Source organism: Symphalangus syndactylus, chromosome 19 (genome assembly GCF_028878055.3).
Source record: "Symphalangus syndactylus isolate Jambi chromosome 19, NHGRI_mSymSyn1-v2.1_pri, whole genome shotgun sequence".
Taxonomy (NCBI): domain Eukaryota; kingdom Metazoa; phylum Chordata; class Mammalia; order Primates; family Hylobatidae; genus Symphalangus; species Symphalangus syndactylus.
Window position 1 is genome coordinate 81,149,071 of NC_072434.2, and position 21,129 is coordinate 81,170,199.

The 21,129-nt window shown below is 41.0% G+C and overlaps 1 protein-coding gene across 12 annotated transcripts in view; it reads left to right on the forward strand.

Moving 5' to 3' along the window:
• Positions 1–21,129, forward strand: part of ACTN2 (actinin alpha 2) — a 74,992-nt gene that overhangs the window by 15,752 nt on the left and 38,111 nt on the right. For all 12 annotated transcript variants that reach the window (XM_055234430.2, XM_055234426.2, XM_055234425.2 and 9 more), the window contains exons 2-4: positions 14,588–14,702; positions 15,626–15,745; positions 16,835–16,921. In XM_055234430.2, coding sequence (XP_055090405.1) covers positions 14,588–14,702; positions 15,626–15,745; positions 16,835–16,921 — 322 coding nt within the window. The remainder of the gene's footprint in view (positions 1–14,587; positions 14,703–15,625; positions 15,746–16,834; positions 16,922–21,129) is intronic.

Below are 21,129 nucleotides of genomic sequence, written 5' to 3' on the forward strand. Positions count from 1 at the left end.
CCTGTCTGTAGATTTGCTCTTTCGACAGTATGTCTTTTCTGAAAATTATAAGAATTTATTTCCATGTTTAGGCACTTGAAAATCTAGCAGTGAAATGGTGACAAATGTATTTACTGTGTGATAAATCATGTTGAATAGAACATGTTCCCTCATTTCTATAATGAGACACAGGTAGGGCTGTCACCATGAGAGGCCTTTAAGGACTTGGTAGGGAAGCAGGAAAAATCGTGTCAGAAATGCCTGATGTGTGACGGTGAGTTCTACTGCTGTAACTGGTATCTGGGTAACTGGATATTAAGGACTCTAAAGGATTTCTGTTCTGTAGTCCTAGGATAGGGCAGTGTGTACCCTTTCCAGTAGGATTTTAAAATGTGATGTCAAAACAGGGATTTGAATGTGAAGCTGTAAAAAAGTCTTGAAGTAGCACTTCATTGAGCAAAATTAACTTCAGAACTCTAGGACTGCTGGATTGGATCCAAGTTAGGTCGTTTTTTTCCCCTTCCATTAGGAATATGGACGATTAGTGAAGTAAAGCTAGCCGGCATCTTTACAGACAACTAGGGAAGGGCAAAGAAAGTAACTTAGAAGTCTAGGCTAACGAATGTTTATGCTCTCCTGAATTATTGTTTAAAGATATGTATTTAAATAATTGCATAAGAAATACCTGTTTATTGTAGAATATTTAGGAAACATTACTTTTTAAAATTAGAAGTTTTTAAATATTAAAGAAGTCACAGCCTGGAGAAAACAAGTGTGTACATTTTGCCAAGTGCCTACTAGCTCACTTTATGCTATAGTCTAGAAGCATCTATTTGTGTATTTTATACTCTAATATGCTATGGTCTGAAATGGCTCCGGATGTCAAGACTTTATTACCCATTTTCCTGAATACCAGTCAGCCGGAGCCCTGGGGAAGAACTCTTGGTGGAGGAAATCCCAGCTTGGTTCCCTCCGGTGTGGAGTTGGCAGGAACATTGGAAATGCCCAGCTTCTCTGTTTTAATTGCATATGTTAATCAGAGTTTTCCCCATATGTAGGGGAAAGCTATAGATGTACCTGACTGTGGGCTGTTCCTTACTTAGAATTGTTCTCTGGTCTGGGACAGCAATGCAGAGAATATGGTGTATTACAGAGAGCTGTTTCATTCTAAATGAATGCTTGCATCTCTGTGTGTAGGCAGCCATTTATTTGGGTCCCTGAAAATAGTAGCAGTATGGTGAACTTAAATCAAAGAATATTTATTTTGTTGTCTGTGTAGTACAAGCTGCTTCCCCAGTTGCTGGATGGGTTGAGGGGAGAATCATCAGTGTGCTTTTCTTTTAGCTTGAATGCATCCCTAAGAAGAGAATGAGGAAAGTACAATGAATGCTGCTGCTGTTGCTGCTGCTGCCTAAAATTGAGCAACAGTTGGGTCTGCCGTGTCACAGAGCCACATCTTGCACGTAATTACCCAGGCTCCAAGGGAACAAGTTATTTTGAGAAGCATAGCTCTGGATCAATCAGATGTAAGGCTGTTTGTTGGGAGCCTTAATATGGTTACTTACCAGAAAGTCCTCAGAGGAATTCTCCACGTAGTTTGTGCCAGCCTCGGGGAGGCAGGTGTGACCCCACACAACATTCAGCTAGTGGCTAAGTCAGGCTCCTGGCTTAGAAAATCTTGAAGCTCAGATGACCAGGCACCAATAGCTTTCATGCGTTCCTTTGGGCGTACTACCTTTTTTTTTTTTTTTTTTTTTTTTTTTGCCTTTTAGAGCAAACATGACTTAGACATTGATTCTAAAGATAATTGGATTTGGTTAGTTTAACATATGCTTCCAGCCCTAAAATAGTTTGGGAAGAATCTTCATATTTCTAGTCTTCACTCTTGAATTTAACAGTTAAAAGATTGCGGGAGGGTTTCATCAGGATCATTTGCTAACCCTCATTTAGGAGAGAGAATGCTCTATCTTTTTTTTTTTTTTAATAATTATAATCTTGTTTCAAGAATTTTAAAACACCTTGGAATTAATGTAGAGCTAGATTGAATTGTAAACTAGCTTCAGGAATCCACAGCTCGGAATGTTTGGTGACCTTGTTATGTTGCTTCACTCTAATTTGAGGATTAAAGAGAGGTAGAGATAAGTAATTGCAGCTGAAAAATCAGAATTAGGAGACTGAGTATTAAGGACTCCTGCAAATGGTAATAAAATGTTTGTAGGAAATTTTCTTAAGCAGGAAGGAAATTAACAGATGGAAATACTTTAGCTTCTTGATAAATGTAAGATCTTTATGAAACAGGAAAAATGCTAAATAATTGAACCCAAATTTAGTATTATTTATGGTGATCAAGATAAGAGGGAACGTGAGGACGCATACGGAGTTTTAAATGTAGAATTTGATGTGGAAAAGGAGTGTATAAGCTTCAACTTAAGACAGTCATTAGTTTCACAGGACAAGGGAAGCATACTGTAATTTGAGATCAACATATGATGGGCTTCAGTTCTGTGTATCATTCTTGTGTATTAGTCACTGTCCTCATGGAAGTTGAGTGTGGAAAAAACTCAAACTGTTTTTTTCTTCTCACACCACAACAGTCAACCCAGAAGACTTCTGTGACCAAATGTGTATGGTCTGCTCCCGCTTTCCACCACCCCGTACACCAAGCAGGCAATCCGTTCACCAGCTGGGTGTGCTCCAGTGGATTTGATGCTGACACCGTCCATTTGGTGATAGCATTAGATCCCACAGGTTGAGGGCTCAGTCCCGCAAGACTGCCTCCCTTCAGACACCATCTCAAGTCCAGGCCTCCAGAACTAATGACCAACCAACTTAAAATTGGGGTTCTCATGCCTCTTTGGGTTTGATCAATTTGCTAGAGCAGCTCACAGAACTCAAGGAAACAGGTACTTATATTTACTGGCTTATGATACAGGAGATTTAAAAGGATACTGATGAGGAGATGCATAGGGTAAGGTATGGGGGGGAAGGGGTGCAGAGCTTCTATGCCCTCCCCAGCAGGTCACCATCTGGGAACCTCCACGTGTTCAGTTACCAGGAAGCTCTCCAAACTCCATCCTCTTGGGCTTTTGAAGGAGACCTCATTGGATAGACATAATTGAAGCTTGGAGAACCGTGGGGAAATGCGATTGGACAAAAAGGCTGTGATCTAATACTAGTAGGCTGAGTGGGAAATCCCCGCAAGGCCTGTCTGTTCAGACTCTTCTTAGCCTCTCTGTGCAGCCTCCTTTCTCCCAGGTTTGTGGCAGGACTCCTTCTGAAATGAGGGTCTTATGACCTACAGTCAGACAAGGTAGGTCAGATCATTGCTTTACGGCCAGCTCCAAGCCAGAAAGGCAAGGGAAAATTAGAGTCCCTCCAGGGAAAGCCTGCCCCTGAGGCCTGAGCCACCCTAGCATGACAGCAAAAGACTGTAACAAGGGCTATGAGAGTTATGAGCCAAGAACAATGGATAAAACATATATATATATATATATATCTCTGTGTGTATAAATATATATATAATATCACAAAAACTAATAAAATTTATATCAGAAAATGAATATTTTAGCTTATTGGAATGTTGGACTCTTCTCAGAAGAAAGACCCAGAAAGTATTAAAGTACAATTCTCAAATAAAAGTAGAATCATGACTCTCATACAAATATAAAGATGAATATTTAAAGCTGTTCTTCAACTGATTAATGAGAAAACTGGTAAGCCATTACAACCAGTCCGAAAGAGCATCCAAAGAGTAAGACACATTTGTGGAGCGGGAATGAAATGAACGTGCACCTGGAGGGGCCCTTTTTTCTGTGGGAGGGGGAGTGTCCCTCTACTTTGATGTATTTGAATGTCTGTAGACAGAATTATCTTGCATTGCTCTCAGTTGTCTGTGACCTATAGATTTGTAGAAGAGCCTAACCGGGCTGCTTATGGACAATGCACAAGCTTCCCATTGGAGCATAGATTGTTCCCTGTATAAAGTAGCCTTGTCGGACATTTCACCTTTCCAAATTCCATAGTTTCCATCCTTTCTGGAAGTTATGGGGGTGATTCCATGTATCGGAGAGGTCATTCCTCAAACCAGTATTAGTCGGGGCTAGATTTGGCTTTGTTGAAAACCCTGAAAAGAGTGTTTCCTGTTACACAGTCTCAGAGCTTAGTGCCTTTCTTTCTGTATTTTGAACAGCCCATGGACTAAATGGAAATCAGTCTTGTGAGCCTGGCAGTGGAAGCCTGAAATTTGTGGTGCAGAATTTGATTAAAACCAGACCTGGATAAGACAATCATTTCAAGTGCTGGGAGAACCATCTTTAACCTCTCCACTTAAAGTGTCATCCATTAGCCTGATTCTATTTTTACATACCCTCAGCTGTGAGGTTGCCTGTTATTTTTGCAAGGTATTTTCTTTTTTTTTTTCTTGGCAAGATTATAGAATCTTTCTTAACGTTTAAGGATTCTGTAGTTAAGTTTGACGTGATAATAATAAATTTTAAAAACCTGGAACTTGAGCAGATACACATTTTTAGCTTCTCAGGTTTCTTTTTATTAAAAAAAAATTTGACTTCTATCCTCTTTGATTGGTTCCAGAAAGTGTGACAAATGAGATCTTATTCAACAAATAGTTACTGAATGCCACTGTGTTCTGGGCACTGTCCAGAGCACAAAACAAACATCATTGCTTCTCTGTGTGTCACTTTCACCAGCATTTCTTAGAATGTTCAAATGGTGGTGGTCGTGGTGCCTTGGAAAAAGCTTGACTTGTTTGTGAGCTTTCCTACCCTTTAATTTGAGATCATTAGATATACAATGGCATTGGGTAGAAAAAGACTCTGAATCCTGCATACAGGCAGAGTTTGTCGGGAGAATCAACAGAACAAAAGGCTGCCTCTCTTTCTCTTACCTTGTCTTTGGGTATATATCAGTGTCTATATCAATGTAACTGGCACGCAAGCTATTATTTTACTCACTACTTTTGGTGGTAAAAACTGCAATTACTTTTGCACCAACCTAATAAAAACGGCCTTTTGATACTGTTGAAGTTCTGCTTTATTTATAACTGAGATCATCACAGTTTAAACTTGGAAGTATTGAAAACTTTAACAGATACAAGCTCTGTGTGCGAATGCAGGTGCACCTGCTGGGTGCTGGGTTTTCTGAGTGATGGCAGAGGTGAATAAGGCAGGATTAGAGACTACCTTGTGTTGGGTTTTTTGATTAATAATATGTATGCACACAGACATGTAACAGCCTGGGAAACCGGTTGTGGGTCTTCCTTTTGCAGTGGAAAGTAATGGGATTTGCCTTTTTACAAGAGTTAATTTTAAGGCTCTTTGGACCTGGTGTATTATGAACCAAGTCTTGATTCAAATGTCACCCATTATTTTAATTGTCCCTTAATAATAAGTTTATTTCAATTGCATGGGCAATATTTTTGCCTCCTATAGGTAAAAAAGGATGTTCTGAACACTTTCTAACCAGAGGAAATGAAGATATGTTAATGATGCTCTTTGCTCTCCAGCAGGGGTATGAATACTTGTGATGAATCTGGAAAAGATGAAGAATTGGCAGGACTCTGGATTCTTAGATCACAGACCTTCTTGCACCCCTTTTCTGTCTGCAGCAACATTCCATGAATTGTGCTAAGCAACAGCATGTTTTTCCTTAGTTATTGGAGGCGGAATATCTCCTATGCTCAAGTAGGCTTAAATCGTGACTATAGGCTGTCTTTATTTTTCTGAGCAATCTCGCCCTACCTGAGTAAGATTTTAGAATGATTTAATTCTCTTTCAGTTTAAACCCCACAGCACTGCTCAAGTTTCTTGGAATTGCCGTCACTGATTGCTCTTCTTTATATTTCTATGGCACATAGAAATGTTTCCTAGTCTCTTATAATCCATCATACCTCACAGCAAACTGAGTTAGATTCATAGTGCATTTCTTTTCTTTCCTTTCTTTTCTTTTCCTTTCTTTTTTCTTTCTTTCTTTCTTTCTTTTTTTTAGATGGAGTCTCACTCTGTCACCCAGGCTGGAGTGCAGTGGCACCATCTCAGCTCACTGCAACCTCTGCCTCCTGGGTTCAAGTGATTCTTCTTCCTCAGCCTCCTGAGTAGCTGGGACTACAGGCGTGAGGCACCACGCCCGGCTAATTTTTGTATTTTTAGTAGAGATGGGGTGTCACCATATTGGCCAGGCTGGTCTTGAACTCCTAGACCTCGTGATCCACCTGCCTCAGCCTCCCAAAGTGCTGGGATTACAGGCATGAGCCACTGCACCTAGCCATCATAGTGCATTTCTTCGGGGAGGGAACAAGCCACAGAGAGATGAGCCGACCTGCCCACACTAGACACTAAGGTGGTCACAAAGCCAGGGTTCAGATTTAAGGGCTGTGTGTTTTAGGGATTGCTGAACTGAGCTGTTGCATACCATGTTATCTAACAGGACCTTGGAGACCAAGCAGAGATTCGTGGGCAGAGAATAAAAGGGCTGCTGCATAGTTAGATGCCTAGTTATGTAAGTTATGAGAACATTAAGGCCCCAAATGGACTTCCAGGACATCCTGATAATTGATTGTAGCACAAGCAAAATCCTTGGGATTAACATACTCATTTACATAATCCTTACTTTGATTAAATTTTTAAAATCTTGTGTAGATAGTTGAAAGGTGTATCTGAGTACTTGGCAACATTGAAGATTTGGAGGGATATTTTCAAAGTCATGATTATTCAGTTTTCGTTACTCTGAATGGTTAGTCACCACTGTGAGTGGCTTCTGGATCTAGAGAACTTCCTTGATGTTAGTGTAGACTTTCTTGATTTTAGTGTAGATGCCAACACTCTCTAAATGTTTTTCAAGATGGTTGAGTGTCTGAACATTTAAATGTAAGGTTGCTGCTGGTGATTCTGGGGCAGCTCATTGGTTGAGATGTTACCGCATCCAGTGCAGTTCATGTGATGTATGTACCTTTCGGGCCTTGCTGGCCAGGGGGATTGAGACGCTCTGTAGTGAACCAGTATGTTCTGCTCCACGCAGATTGCAGGACGTTTTGCCCTCACAGACGGTTAGGCCATCTACTGTCTATGAGGGCAGAGCCTCCTTTCTTAAGGGTAAAGCTGAAATTGCATTTACTTTGGAGAGATAGCTTTGACCTTCCTCTTCCACTTTAGTCAATGATTTTTACAACATATTCAGCTTTCCAGAGCCTCCTTGTTTTTCTAATATTTAAAAAGAACCAGGAAACCGATTAGAGGTAATCTTGGCAAATTGGGAATTTGTGAAGTGGAAAAGAACACTATTAAAGTGATTGCTGCAAATAGAAAAATGAATGGGGCATTTTTAGAACAGCAGTTTACTAGCGCTGTGGTTTCCAGTGGTTTCCAATAGTCACACGAGAGGGTGTTCAGAACCATCGTGACACAGGTAGTGTTGGCCGGCCTCTTTCTTCTCCTCACAATAATCTTTTGAACTATTTCGTAACGCTGATCATGACAAATGACTGTCTATATATATATATATATCTGGGAAAGGATCGGGATGTGAAGGACAAATAATTGCATGGTGTCAGAGTCAGAAATACGATTCGAGTTCTGAGCCATGACTGCAGGCTGGACCGAGCTCTGCCTGTCCTCCGTGCCCTGTCTCGGGGACCACTGCCGCTGTAGCTGGGGCTTAGTTGTCCCACCCTACAGGATGCAGGTCATGATGAGTGTTGGGGAAGGCTTGGAATTGACTGAGCAGACCTCTTGATGTCTCAGCTCCCTGAGGAAAGTAAATGATATGCAACTTCAACAGAGAACGCTCAGCAGCACCCCAGACCATTTTTCACCTGACAGACAATACTGTCTTATAATTGGTAGGTTTAAAAGCTACATGTTCTTCAGGCCTGCTCACCCCTGAGTTTTCTGCTGTGCCCAGGTATCCCAGTCCTCAGCAGACTCTGGTTCATTTCATTCAGAAAAGCCCTACATCTGGGATGAGTTTCCATTTTAGGAAATGTGATCTGAAATGATTGTTTTATGTAATTATTATTAAAGAAAAAGCTGGTTAAAGAAGTATAAAGGAAATGTATAGATATGTTGCCAAATTTCTTTTTTTTTTGGAGAAAATGGAATGATGAAGGTTGAACAGATAGTTTTACAGAAGCCAGCCCAGACTTAGAACCGTATTACTAAAATAATTAATAATTCACTGAAAAGTGAAATGGACTGATATTCAGGGAACCGTGTCAGACTCATGGTTGATTTTTCGCGTCCCCGTCTGTGTACCTAGGTAATAATCTCTTCTAGGTAAAATTGTGCACATGCGTAGTCAAAGAGGATGATGTAAATAATCATATTTTTCACTCATTTTGATTAAAAGACTTTTCCTACCTTTACCTTAGGGAATGTAGGTTGATGTGACTGTAGCCTTCATTAACTTAAAAAGAAATCAAATACAGATGCTTAGCGATTGAATAACACTGGTTTGTCTCAACAATTCAGTAAGGACATGCACATTTTCTTTTTGCCGTTAAGCACATTGTGCTGATTGTCCTGTTACATAATTTCACTTTGAGAAAGGCAATACTCTTGTAGTTCCCACGGATTAGGGACTTTGCTAGCAAGTCCTCCAAGAAAGATGCAATAGTGTCTTCCGCCACTGAATGAGACTGACCATTGTAGCCAGCAAATGCTCTGGAAAACCTCTTCAACTGATATTTCCTCAACCACCATGTTTTGGAGGTTGAAGAACATCCTCTGGGTCTCCAGATCAGGGGCTCACAACCCCCGGACTGTGGACTGGTACTGGTCCGTGACCTGTTAGGAGCCGGGCTGCACAGCAGGAGGTGAGCAGCGGATGACCAAGTGAGCAGAAGCTGCTCCCCATGGCTGAATTACCACCTGAGCTCCGCCTCCTGTCAGATCAGCGGCAGCATCAGATTCTCATAGGAGTGCAAACCCTACTGTGAACTGTGTGTGCCAGAAATCTAGGTTGTGCACTCTTTATGAGAATCGAATGCCTGATGATCTGAGATGGAACAATTTCAGCCTGAGACCATCCCCCTTCCCTACCCCCCCATCCGTGGAAAAATTGTCTTCCATGAAACCAGTCCCTGGTGCCAAAAAAGGTTGGGGACCACTGTTCTAGATCATGTTCAGGAATCTAATGGAGGCAGAGACTGCTGATCATTCGAGTATCCTTCAGTCCTTACACACGAAAGCATCTGTATGACTCCAAGGCACAGGAACATGGTGCCCAGAAGAGTTTCCATCTGCATCCAGGGAAGGCCTGTATAGCCAGTGGGGAGCATCGCACCCGCAGACTGCCCACCCTGGCCAGGGACTCACTGGTTGCAATTCTTTATGTTTAGGAAAGAGATCCTAATATTTGTTCCAGCTGTCTAAGGAATATACATAGTGAGACTGTCTTCCACCGCATTTCCATCTATAGAACACTGTTGAACACTGTTTTCCTTAGCTTTGTCTTAACTTCTGTGGTGGGTGGTAAGGACTAGAAACATGTCTTTTTATTTATTTATTTATTTATTTTGAGACAGAGACTCACTCTGTTGCCTAAGCTGGAGTGCGGTGGCATCATCTTGGCTCACTGCAACCTCTGCCTCCCGGGTTCAAGCAATTCTTGCCTCAGTCTCCTGAGTAGCTGAGATTACAGTCATGCGCCACCATGCCAGGCTAAGTTTTTATGTTTTTAGTAGAGATGGGATTTCACTGTGTTGGTCAGGCTGGTCTTGAACTCTTGGCCTCAAGTGATCCACCCACCTCGGCCTCCCAAAATGCTGGGATTACAGGTGTGAGCCACCACGCCTGGCCAGGACTACAAACATCTGTCTTTTCTTTCTGGGGATAGATGGTTTTGTGGTTTCCCATCTCGGTCTTCTTTTTGTGGCTCTGAAACTTTTTAGTGCCTACTTTTGGGATGCTGAAAGTGTTTATATTTATGGCTAGGTGCAGAGAAACAGGGAATAAGCTGTTGTTCAGGAGAGAGGTAGAGGAGGCTTTAAGTTGAAAACAAGAGGGGAGGTTGGAGTGTTCCGCATGTGCCAGAGCAGCTTCTGGATTGAGCTATAAGTTGAGGAGACGTTGGCCTCTTTCCTCTATGGTCTGTGTCTGATTCAGTAAAGCACGTTTCCCTTAAGAAAGGACATATGGCTTGGTAATCTGTTTTAAGCCGAGGAGCCTGCCTCCAGAATCGCACGGACCCACTTTCATTCCCACTTTAGTTCTCTAAGGGTTAGTTTTCAAGAACCCTAAAGATGCATGTTGCAATACAAACAATAAGAAAGTTCACAAAGAAGTCTTTGGGTCAAATGTGTGGGGTTTTGTTGCTACTGTTGTTTTTATCTTCTCCATGGTTGACAGACTTTTCACAGAAACAGGGGTGTTAGGGGATGCACAGGAACAGTCTCCCTAGGCAATGGTAATTAAAACAGGAAATAGGATAAAAATTAAACATTCTAATAAAGCTTAAAATTCATTTTCAGAGGGCACTGGGCTTTTTATAAGCTATTACCACAGAACAGCTGGAGTCTTTTTTGTGCATTTAAGTTAGTCACCACCTTTGTTGACTCTTAGGAGTATTCATTAAAGATAGGGAAACTTCATTAGGCTTAACTAAATAAATTGACCTTCTCTGGATTTGTACAAGTAGATAATTACCTATGGTAAATTACCTTCATTGTATGTACTATAAAAAGGTAGTATCAACTCAGGAGGCTGAGGTGGGAAGATCGCTGAGCCCAGGAATTCAAAGCTGCAGTGAGCTGTGATCGCACCACTGCACTCCAGCCTGGGTGACGGAGCGGAGCAAGACCTTCTTATCTTTTTACAGAAACAAACAAACAAACAAACAAACAAACAAAAAACAGGTAGTTTCAAACAGACTTTCTGTGGTGTGGGGTCAGGAAGCTTGGGATTTCATGAGCAGCTTTTAGGGATATATCCAGAAGTGCTTCTGATGCCTGTATTATGAAAAGACTTAAATAACAGACAAAGTATGACGACTTTCACCAGCAATATTTGCCCACTTTTTAAGTAGAATTTAAATTTTAAAAACTTTATAACTGTTTATATCATTATATGTTCTGTCCATCAGTCGCTTTTTTTTTTTTAACAACCTACTATTCTTTTGTGCCTTTCCCAGAAACTCAGGTATGTGATTAGTCTTAATATTGTCAGTTTTTAAAATTCCTTTAAAGTAATTTTACTTGCTGAAGATGGGGCCTGGGGTGTATTTTACTGTAATAACTTAATTATCCGGAAACAACCCAAATATTCATTCATAGGGAGCTAGTTACATAAAATACGGTTTATACACTATAGTGGAATACTATACAGCCATAAAAACAAAGACTTTATACTGATATGGAATGATCTCTAGGTTATATATATTGTTCATTTGTTTTTTTTTTTTGCTTTTGAGACGGAGATTCACTCTTGTTTCCCATGCTGTAGTGCAATGGCACGATCTTGGCTTACTGCAACCTCGGCCTCCTGGGTTCAAGCAATTCTCCTGCCTCCGCCTCCCGAGTAGCTGGGATTACAGGTGTGCATCACCATGTACAGCTAGTTTTGTATTTTTAGTAGAGACAGGGTTTCTCCATGTTGGTCAGGCTGGTCTCGCACTCCTGATCTCAAGTGATCCACCCACTTTGGCCTCCCAAGGTGCTGGGATTACAGGCATGGGCCACTGTGCCAAGCAAAGTATAGAACAATGTATATCCTATGATTTGTGTTAAAGGGACCAAAGGGAAAAAAAAAGACATGTGTGTCTGTGTGTTTATGTATACACAGATACCACTGAAGGGATATGCAAGAGACTGATAGCTTCATTCCTCATGGGGTAGGGCATTGGGTAGCCAAGGAACAAAGGTGAGAGCATGGATTTTTTTTAAATCCTTTTGTACCACTTGAATTTTTTTTCCTTTTTTTTAAATTATACTGTAAGGTTTAGGGTACATGTGCACAACGTGCAGGTTTGTTACATATGTATACATGTGCCATGTTGGTGTGCTGCACCTATTAACTTGTCATTTAACATTAGGTATATCTCCTAATGCTATCCCTCCCCCCTCCCCCCACCCCATTACCACTTGAATTTTTGAACCAAGGAAACCTATTACTCATTCAAAAAATAAATACATAAAATTAATATGTTAAAAAATAAGTAATGAATTCTTATAATCTTACCTTCAAAAAACAAAACTTAATTATCTATAGTGTTGTCTAATAGAATTTTCTGTGACGATAGGAATGTTGTATATTTGCACCATCCAATACTACTAGCCACATGTGGCTTTTGATCACTTAAAACATTACTTGTGCAACTGAGGAGCTAATTTTTAAATTTTATTTTAATTAGTCTAAGTTTAAGTGGCTCCTTCTGGCTAGGAGCTACCACATTGATTGGGTATAGATCTAAAGTATATGGCTTAAGACTGAGTGTGGTGGCTCATTCCTGTAATACCAGCACTTTGAGAGGCCGAGGCAGGTGGATCACCTGAAGTCAGGAGTTTAAGACCAGTCTGGCCAACATGGCAAAACCCCATCTCTACTAAAAATACAAAAATTAGCTAGGTGTGGTGGCAGGCACCTGTATTCCTAGCTAGTAGGGTGGTTGAGGTAGAAGAATCACTTGAACCTGGGAGGCGGAGGTTGCAGTGAGCCGAGATCACGCCGCTGCACTCCAGCCTGGGAGATAAGCAAGACTCCGTCTCAAAAAAAAAAAAAAAAATAAAAAGTGTATGGCTTAGAGTATCTTTTCTGTTTAGACCTGACTAAAGCTTAGAAATAATTGTTAGTTTAGGCTCTCAGGGTAAAATTTATTATGTAAATCCAAAAAATCCCTTCTTCTTTTTTTTTTTTTTGTCCTTGAATTAAGTGCTGTCACCTCCTTCTTGAAAGGAGGAACTATTAGTCAGATTTGAAAATCCTCTTTATTACCCAGGAAAATCATTTTTATGGACACTTTTTTCTTTCTGTAGTCTGACTTAGAAGCAGCCCTGTTTTTGATAGGTTGACGTTTTCATCTTGAACACAAACCCTGTTTGTTTGTCCCCTACTCCCCAGTTTGATGTGCCAGGCACTTTGTTCTGAAGCCCAGCAGCTGTTGTGGGATGAGGGGACATTTTGCATGCTTAGCCAGCAGCTGCCAGAAACATTTCTAATCTGGTTTTGGCAGGAAATAGGGCACAAGTGGAAGCCAAGTTAAAAGAAGCTGGAAAAATAAACAGAATAACTTTGGATGTCACTTAATATATGGTCCATTTTCAGCTGAAGATTTGCCCTAGTAATTTGTTAATATGACTGGACTGTGATCTCTTCCAAAGGCAGGGTTGAATATAGTCACCTTTGAGATCCAGGATCTATTCCAGTGCTTGGAATATGCTTGTAGGAGGTTATTGTTATTATTTTTTCAATGATAGACTATACTGCAAATTTGTTTAATTGATTTAATTAGTAGCTTAAAACTGTTGTTCACCCAAGATAAACTAGTTGTAGGTTATCACTGGTTATGGGTCCCTTCTCTATTCTTTCTGCTACACAATATCACCCACCCTCTCCTCTAAAGCAAGACATTTTGAACATTTTTTTTTTTTTTTTTTGAGACGGAGTCTCACTCTGTCACCCAGGCTGCAGTACAGTGGTATGATCTTGGCTTACTGCAACCTCTGCCTCCTGGTTTCAAGCTATTTTCCTGCCTCAGCCTCCTGAGTAGCTGGGACTACAGGCGCATGCTACCACATCCAGCTAATTTTTGTATTTTTAGTAGAGATGGGGTTTTACCATGTTGGCCAGGCTGGTCTCAAACTCCTGACCTCAAGTGATCCACCCACCTCAGCCTCCCAAAGTGCTAGGATTACAGGTGTTGAGTCATCACACCTGGCCTTTGAACATTCTTTAAACATTATTTAGATGGCACGGTGGCTCATGCCTGTAATCCCAGCACTTTGGGAGACTGAGGCAAGAGGATTGCTTGAGTCTAGGAGTTTGAGACCAGCCTGGGCAGCATAGCAAGACCCCATCTCTTAAAAAAAAATTAGCTAGGTGTGATCGTGCATGCCTATAGTCCCAGCTACTTAGGGCGCTGAGGCAGGAGGATCAGTTGAGCCTGGGAGGTCGAGGCTGCAGTGAGCCATGATCACACCACTGTTCTCCAGCCTGGGTGACAGAGCTGGATGACCCTTCTCCAAAACAAAACAAAACAAAACACTGTTATTTATTCGTCTATTCTGCTGCAAGCAAGCGTATTTTGCATATTTGTGAGCAAGAAATAAGCACATCTTAATTTAATCTATCTTTTCTACAAAGTAAAAGGTTTTCAAAAGGTGAAGATACAGGTATAAATGTGGTGTCTTTTTAAATGGAAGGCAAAAATTCTTCAGGTTGGAATATCCAATAAAAGAGTTTTTGTCTCTAAAGTGGAAAATTTACTAAAATCGTTCTTTTGGGTTTCCAGTTCTTCTTTCCATCAAATTCTGCATCCTCTAGAAGCCCAAGCAGCCCCAGCCTTGTAGATTTCCAAGAACATGTAAGGTGTCAAGTGTTGTCTGTGAGGAAGGGATCTGAAATCCCATGAGCCTGTGCTAAACTGTGTTTGGTTTTCTTTGCAGACCTTCACTGCCTGGTGTAACTCCCACCTAAGGAAAGCCGGCACCCAGATTGAGAACATTGAAGAAGACTTCAGGAATGGCCTGAAGCTCATGCTGCTTTTGGAAGTCATCTCAGGTTGGTGTTATATATCCCATCCTATGCTTTTATGTGTTATCAATAGGTGAGCATCTATTTAAAGATGACTACATCAGAAGTTTGCTTTGAACTCGGCTGGGCAAGAACATGGTATTATTGCCAAAGAAAACCTTTCCAAAGAACAATCTGCCCGGAGTTATTTTTCTGTTCTAAAAAAGGAGTGAATTCTCTTTAAAAATCACTTATTAAAATAATGTTTATACCACCAAGCTTGAAACAAAATAAGAGAAGAAAAAATGACTTCACACAACTCCCTCCATGCTGCCCTTTCTACTCTTCGTCCAGCTAGAGTGTATTCCAGAAGTCATCTTGTATTCAAAAATCTACTGTACCTGTTGGCAGAACTCTGAACATATAAGCTAAAATCCCAGTGGGGCTATGATTTGTCCTGAATTTCAGTTGGCTGATTTAGACTTTGGACTAGAGAATGGATCACCTTTGGAGAAGTGTGACTGGGAAGGATTATGGCAGATCTGCCCTGATCCATATATCTTCATAATCAGGTGTCGAACGAGCCCTGGCAGCCACCTCTGTGATTTTAACTAGGCCATCCTGACTTCCTCCAACCGTTAGCCAGCAACTCTGAATACTCCAGGGACTCTAACCAGCTTCTCTTTTTACTCATTTGTAAGTTGGATCATGGGCCAAACCAGACTCTCCCTACAGATCTGAAAAGCATACGTCCTTCATGGTATGGCTCCCTGCTGGTCCATTTGATTCTGAAAGTTTTGGGGTTAGTGTTCCCTCATTGCTGTGATTTAGAGAGACCAGGCACACATCTCAGAAATAGTCATGTAACCATCTCTTTTTAAGGGAAAAATGGATGCTTAGTTTTGGCATCTTGATTCCGCATCAAGAGGTCACTGTCTCTATGTCTGCATGATTCTCTTTTTATCCAACAGGAGAAAGGCTGCCCAAACCTGACCGGGGAAAAATGCGGTTCCACAAAATTGCTAATGTCAACAAAGCTTTGGATTACATAGCCAGCAAAGGGGTGAAACTGGTGTCCATCGGCGCTGAAGGTGAGAGGTGTGGTGGGTGGTCCTGTCTGCCACACTGACCTCATAGCGTAGGTATGGGCTACAACTTGAAATCTCCCCTTCTTCCCTCTCTTTCACCATTTACTGTGCCTGCCTTGTATCAGGCTCTCTCCTAGGGCGCTCGGTGCACAAAGATAAGAACAAATGGTACCATGAGTGGGAGACCAAGCTCTAGGTTCTTTGTAAAGCATAGAATTAAATATAATTCTGTCATCTTCAGAACACTTAAAGGACTGAGAAAGAACTTACACATCCCAATGACTCTTAATAAGAACTAACTAATAGGAAGGAAGTGGCCTTTTTGTTCTCTGTGGGAGACTGGGAATCTGGTGAGGTCAGCAGGAGCTGAGATGACCACCCATATCTCCGTATGCACAACTAAGTCCTGCTACTTGTCAGCTGCGGAATGCTGTAAGAAGGGTCAGGGTAAAGATGAGACTGTGTTCTCTTTATTTGATTATTTAAAACTTTAGCTCATGGCTGGGCACAGTGGCTCATGCTCATCCCAGCACTTTGAGAGGCCGAGGCGGGCAGATCACCTGAGGTCAGGAGTTCAAGACCAGCCTGGCCAACATGGTGAAACCCCGTCTCTTCTAAATTTACAAAAAATTAGCTGGGTGTGGTGGTGCATGCCTGTAGTCCTTGTAGTCCCAGCTACTCAGGAGGCTGAGGCAGGAGAATTGCTTGATCCCAGGAGGTGGAGGTTGCAGTGAGCCAAGGTTGTGTCACTGCACTGCAGCCTGGGCGACAGAGTGAGACTCCATCTCAAAAAAAAAACAAAAAACCTTAGCTATTGCATCTTAAAACTTTGGAAACTCCTGGGTGGTTTTCATTGATAATACATATGCAAGGTTTGTGCTTATTATTAACTTAGAATTTATTTAAACTAGAGACATTTGGTTATGAATACCGTATTTATAACCAGGCACACTGCAATGCTTATAAAAACATAAACTGGTCTTCCCATATGCACATTTTCCAATAGCTCTGAAGTCAAAATTTATATATAGGAAAAAAGTTATGTACTGACTATGTTATCTTTACATTAATTTGTTGTTTTCTTACCTGCAGAAATTGTTGATGGCAACGTGAAAATGACCCTGGGTATGATCTGGACCATCATCCTTCGCTTTGCTATTCAGGATATTTCGGTTGAAGGTAAAAGACATGGTTAAAAGTCTAATTGTATAATCTGTAAATTGAGCTTGTGAATTAAAATTTGAGCAAGATATTTTAAAGTCCAACAGTCATTTACATGATTGAATGAGAGACATGTAAGTGGGTTCTTATAAATTTTGTATGCGTATAGGAAAAGACCTCGGCAGCACTGTTTCATTCATGGGGGTGGAATAGGTTTGCAAAAGATGAGCACATGTTCAGAACAGAAGTCGCTTTTTAAAATGAGCATTTATTGAGCTTCTTGATTGCTTATTATACTAGTAAATTTACAGCTATGGCAGAGTTCTTTAGTCTTACAACTGAAACACTTTTTTTTCCCCCCGGTATAAAAAAAGAATCTGTTGCAACCCATGTTTGTTATTTCCTTCACTTTCTTCCTCCCTATCTCTCTCCCTCTCTTTTTCTTTTTTCTTCTTTTTCTTTTTAAACAAGACCTCTATTGTCACTGTATCTTTTGGCCTAACTACTGTTTCATCATTATCATAGAATCTTAATCCTTAACACTGCCACTGAAGATAAAAATCTTTAGTCTTTTATACCAACTACACTCCCAAATATTTTGATGAATTCAGCACTGTTGAAAAGTGTCAAATTGGCATTCTTAAAATTAGAACTTTGCCTGTTTGGCCCTTAAATCACAAAGTGTGTAACTGCAGAATGTGTTTCAGGGCTGTCTGCATTGCCCAACTATTTGGCCCCTTCTGACTCTGTAATCTAGTAGGTAACCAGGTACCTGAGTGGTAAGGGGTGGAGACGTTATTTATAATTCTGCCCAGGCCAGGCCAGAGTAGCCTCTCACTCTGGTTTTTTGTTTTTTGTTTTTTTTTTTTTTTGAGACGGAGTCTCACTCTGTCACCCAGGCAGGAGTGCAGTGGCGCGATTTCAGCTCATTGCAAGCTCCGCCTCCCGGGTTCACGCCATTCTCCTGCCTCAGCCTCGCGAGTAGCTGGGACCACGGGCGCCCACCACCACGCTAGCTAAGTTTTCGTATTTTTAGTAGAGACGGGGTTTCACTGTGTTAGCCAGGATGGTCTCGATCTCCTGACCTCATGATGTGCCCACCTCAGCCTCCCAAAGTGCTGGGATTACAGGCGTGAGACTCTGGTCTTTTTAAGTGATTTTAGGTACTCATCAACCAACATTAAGAAACAACACTTTGCCTACTTGTACCAGCTGACATGAAGTCTGCAGTACTTGCCCTTACGGACCTTCAAATTCACTTTAATTATTCCCTTCTGGCACCGGAGACCCACTTATGTCATCTAAAAATCAAACTAAAATCTAATGGCATTAAAACAATTCAAACTCAGGAATGACAGCCAGCTTGAATTAATACATAGTCTGACTTTGAAAACTTTTGCACAATATGGTTCTATTACAGTACCTTCCTTTATGCTAATGAAAGAAACAAGAGGCTTCCTAAAATTCTTGCTTTATTTAAAAATTGTAAGTTGTAATAATTTTATCAGTTTTTATGTGCTTCTAAATTTAAATATTTAAACTGTCGAACCCACTTTAAATAAATACTACTTTTAGAAATCTTGTTCACACTGTTGCCGGTCTAGCAAATCCTTTTTCCACAAATATTACAGAGGTGAAGTTGACCTCAAGTTGTTTCTGATTGGTTACAAATTTTAAATTAGTGATAATGTGAATTTAAACTTGATTATATTTCAAGTGTAGGTATGAATGGTATTATCCATTAGAGTTTTCCCCAAAATTGGTATTAACATGCCCAAAGCAAGATAGCTAAATCACAATATTTTGTAAAATTTTGCGATAAAAGCCTGTATTAATCTGCTCTTCACAAGACTAAGAAATTAAACATTAAAAAGTTATAATTTTATTAGCAAAGTACCTAGATCTCTTCAGATGTTTCTACAGTGTCCGACACAGTAGATAATGTTTGCTAATTTATATTTTTATTTGCTTTAGTTTCATGGAGTAATTTTTTAATAACCTCATTTAACTTCTGTAAGTCTACAGAAAAATCATCTTTATTTGTTTTAATGATGCATGGTATGTTGAAAAAGTCATTGTTATTAGAAACAAATTCTTTGAGGAATGAGTTTCCTTCAACAAAATGATGGGCCACTTCCAAGAAAGAAAATGAGAGATTAGGCCGGGTGCGGTGGCTCATGCCTGTAATCCCAGCACTTTGGGAGGCCAAGGTGAGCGGATCATAAGGTCAGCAGTTCGAGACCAGCCTGGCCAACCTGGTGAAATCCCGTCTCTACTAAAAATACAAAAATTAGCCAGGTGTGGTGGCGTGCACCTGTAATCTCAGCTACTCAGGAGGCTGAGGCAGGAGAATTGCTTGAACCTGGGAGGTGGAGGTTGCAGTGAGCTGAGACCACACCACTGCACTCCAGCCTGGGTAACAGAGCAAGACTCTGTCTCAAAAAAAAAAAAAAATTAAAATGAGAGATTAATATATCTGTTGATGAAGGCAGTGCAGATGTAAGTAGATGATGGAGCTCCTTGGGGTGTCGTTCAGTGCTTCGTGATGCAATGACAAATGTTACTGCCAATCTGTAACATGCTTTTTATACCCATGATCAGGGTTTTGTGTGTGGACCTGTTTGTGCCAAATGGCCTCATTTCCACTTTCCCATACATCTTTCGGGAGTAGGTTTTCCAGTAATGTATGTACGTAATTCACACAAGCTTGTTAACCTTTTGCTGAAAGCCTAAAAATGGATTTGGGGTTGGAGGAGGGTCGGCTTTGATTGTACTAACCAATTGAAAGAGGAAAAAGCCTTGTTCACCATTCATGGCCCAAGAGTGTTCACACGTATTCAGGCAGAAATTAAGTGAAACTCTGTGACTTGTAAATCTAAACTTCAGTAGCAATATTAAGATGTTGTAGATATACTATACCTTTGTTTGCTTTTCTAACCTGGTAAATTCTATTTAAACTCTATTAAATACATCACATTATTTCTTCTTGATGTACTTTTTCTCATTAATTACATTGGTCAGGACTGCAAAGACAGGCAGAACAACTGGCTGTGCAGTTCCAGATTTCAATGTCCATATCAATTCACATTTTAATTAAGTCTTAACAGTTTCACTTTATTTTCCCTTAACTAGCACTTGCTAGTTAAGAGACATTCACAGGAGTCATTCAAGTTATAGCACATGGAACTTTAGGGGTGTGTGTATTTTATCTGGGTTATGGGTCCAAGAAAGTGTGAACTAAAATGGACAGTTTTTTGTTTTGTTTTGTTTTTGAGACAGAGTCTCACTCTGTCGCCCAGGCTGGAATGCAGTGGCGCGATCTCAGCTCACTGTAACCTCCGCCTCCCAGGCTCAAGCAATTCTCCTGCCTTAGCCTCCCAAGTAGCTGGGATTACAAGCACCCGCCACCCTGCCTGGCTAATTTTTGTATTTTTAGTAGAGATGGGATCACCATCTTGGCCAGGCTAGTCTTGAACTCCTGACCTCAGGTGATCTGCCAGCCTCGGCCTCCCAAAGTGCTGGGATTACAGGTGTGAGCCACTGTGCCCAGCCTAAAATGGACAATTTAGATAAATAATTACAAAATTATTTTGATTTGAAAAAATCAACTTCAACCGCTTCCTAAGATGGAAGGCCCCATGTTAGTTAGGAGTCCGCATGCTTTAGGGAATTTCTAAATTGTTAGCATTTAAATATAGGCAGAATCCTAAGTTATATAAGTGGCTTTTGAGGAGCTGTTTAGATGTGTGTCGGTTTGGGTCCTCCAGGAAGCAAGTGCCAAGACTTACTAGAAATTGTTGTAGTCTTTCCAGGCCTTTATAAAAACATACCATAGCATGGGTGGCTTAAACAGCTGACCTCTATTTTCTCACAGTTCTTGAGGCTGGAAGTCCAAAATCAGAGTGCCAGCACGGTCTGGTTCTGTGAGGACCCTCTTCCTGGCTTGCACATGGCTGCTGCCTTGCTGTGCTGCACATGGTGGGTGGGGGTGGTGGAGAACCTGCCAGTGAGCAGGCTCCCTGGTGTCTCTTCTTATGAGGACACTAATCCAATCATGAGGGCCCCACCCTCGTGACCTCATCTAACCCTAAGCACCTCCCAAAGGCCCCATCTCCAAATACAGGCACATTAGGGTCTAGGGCTTCAACATATGAATTTGGTGATGGGCGGGAAGACACCAACATTCAGGCTATACCAGAAGTGCAGGAGATTTTTGGGGGAAAATG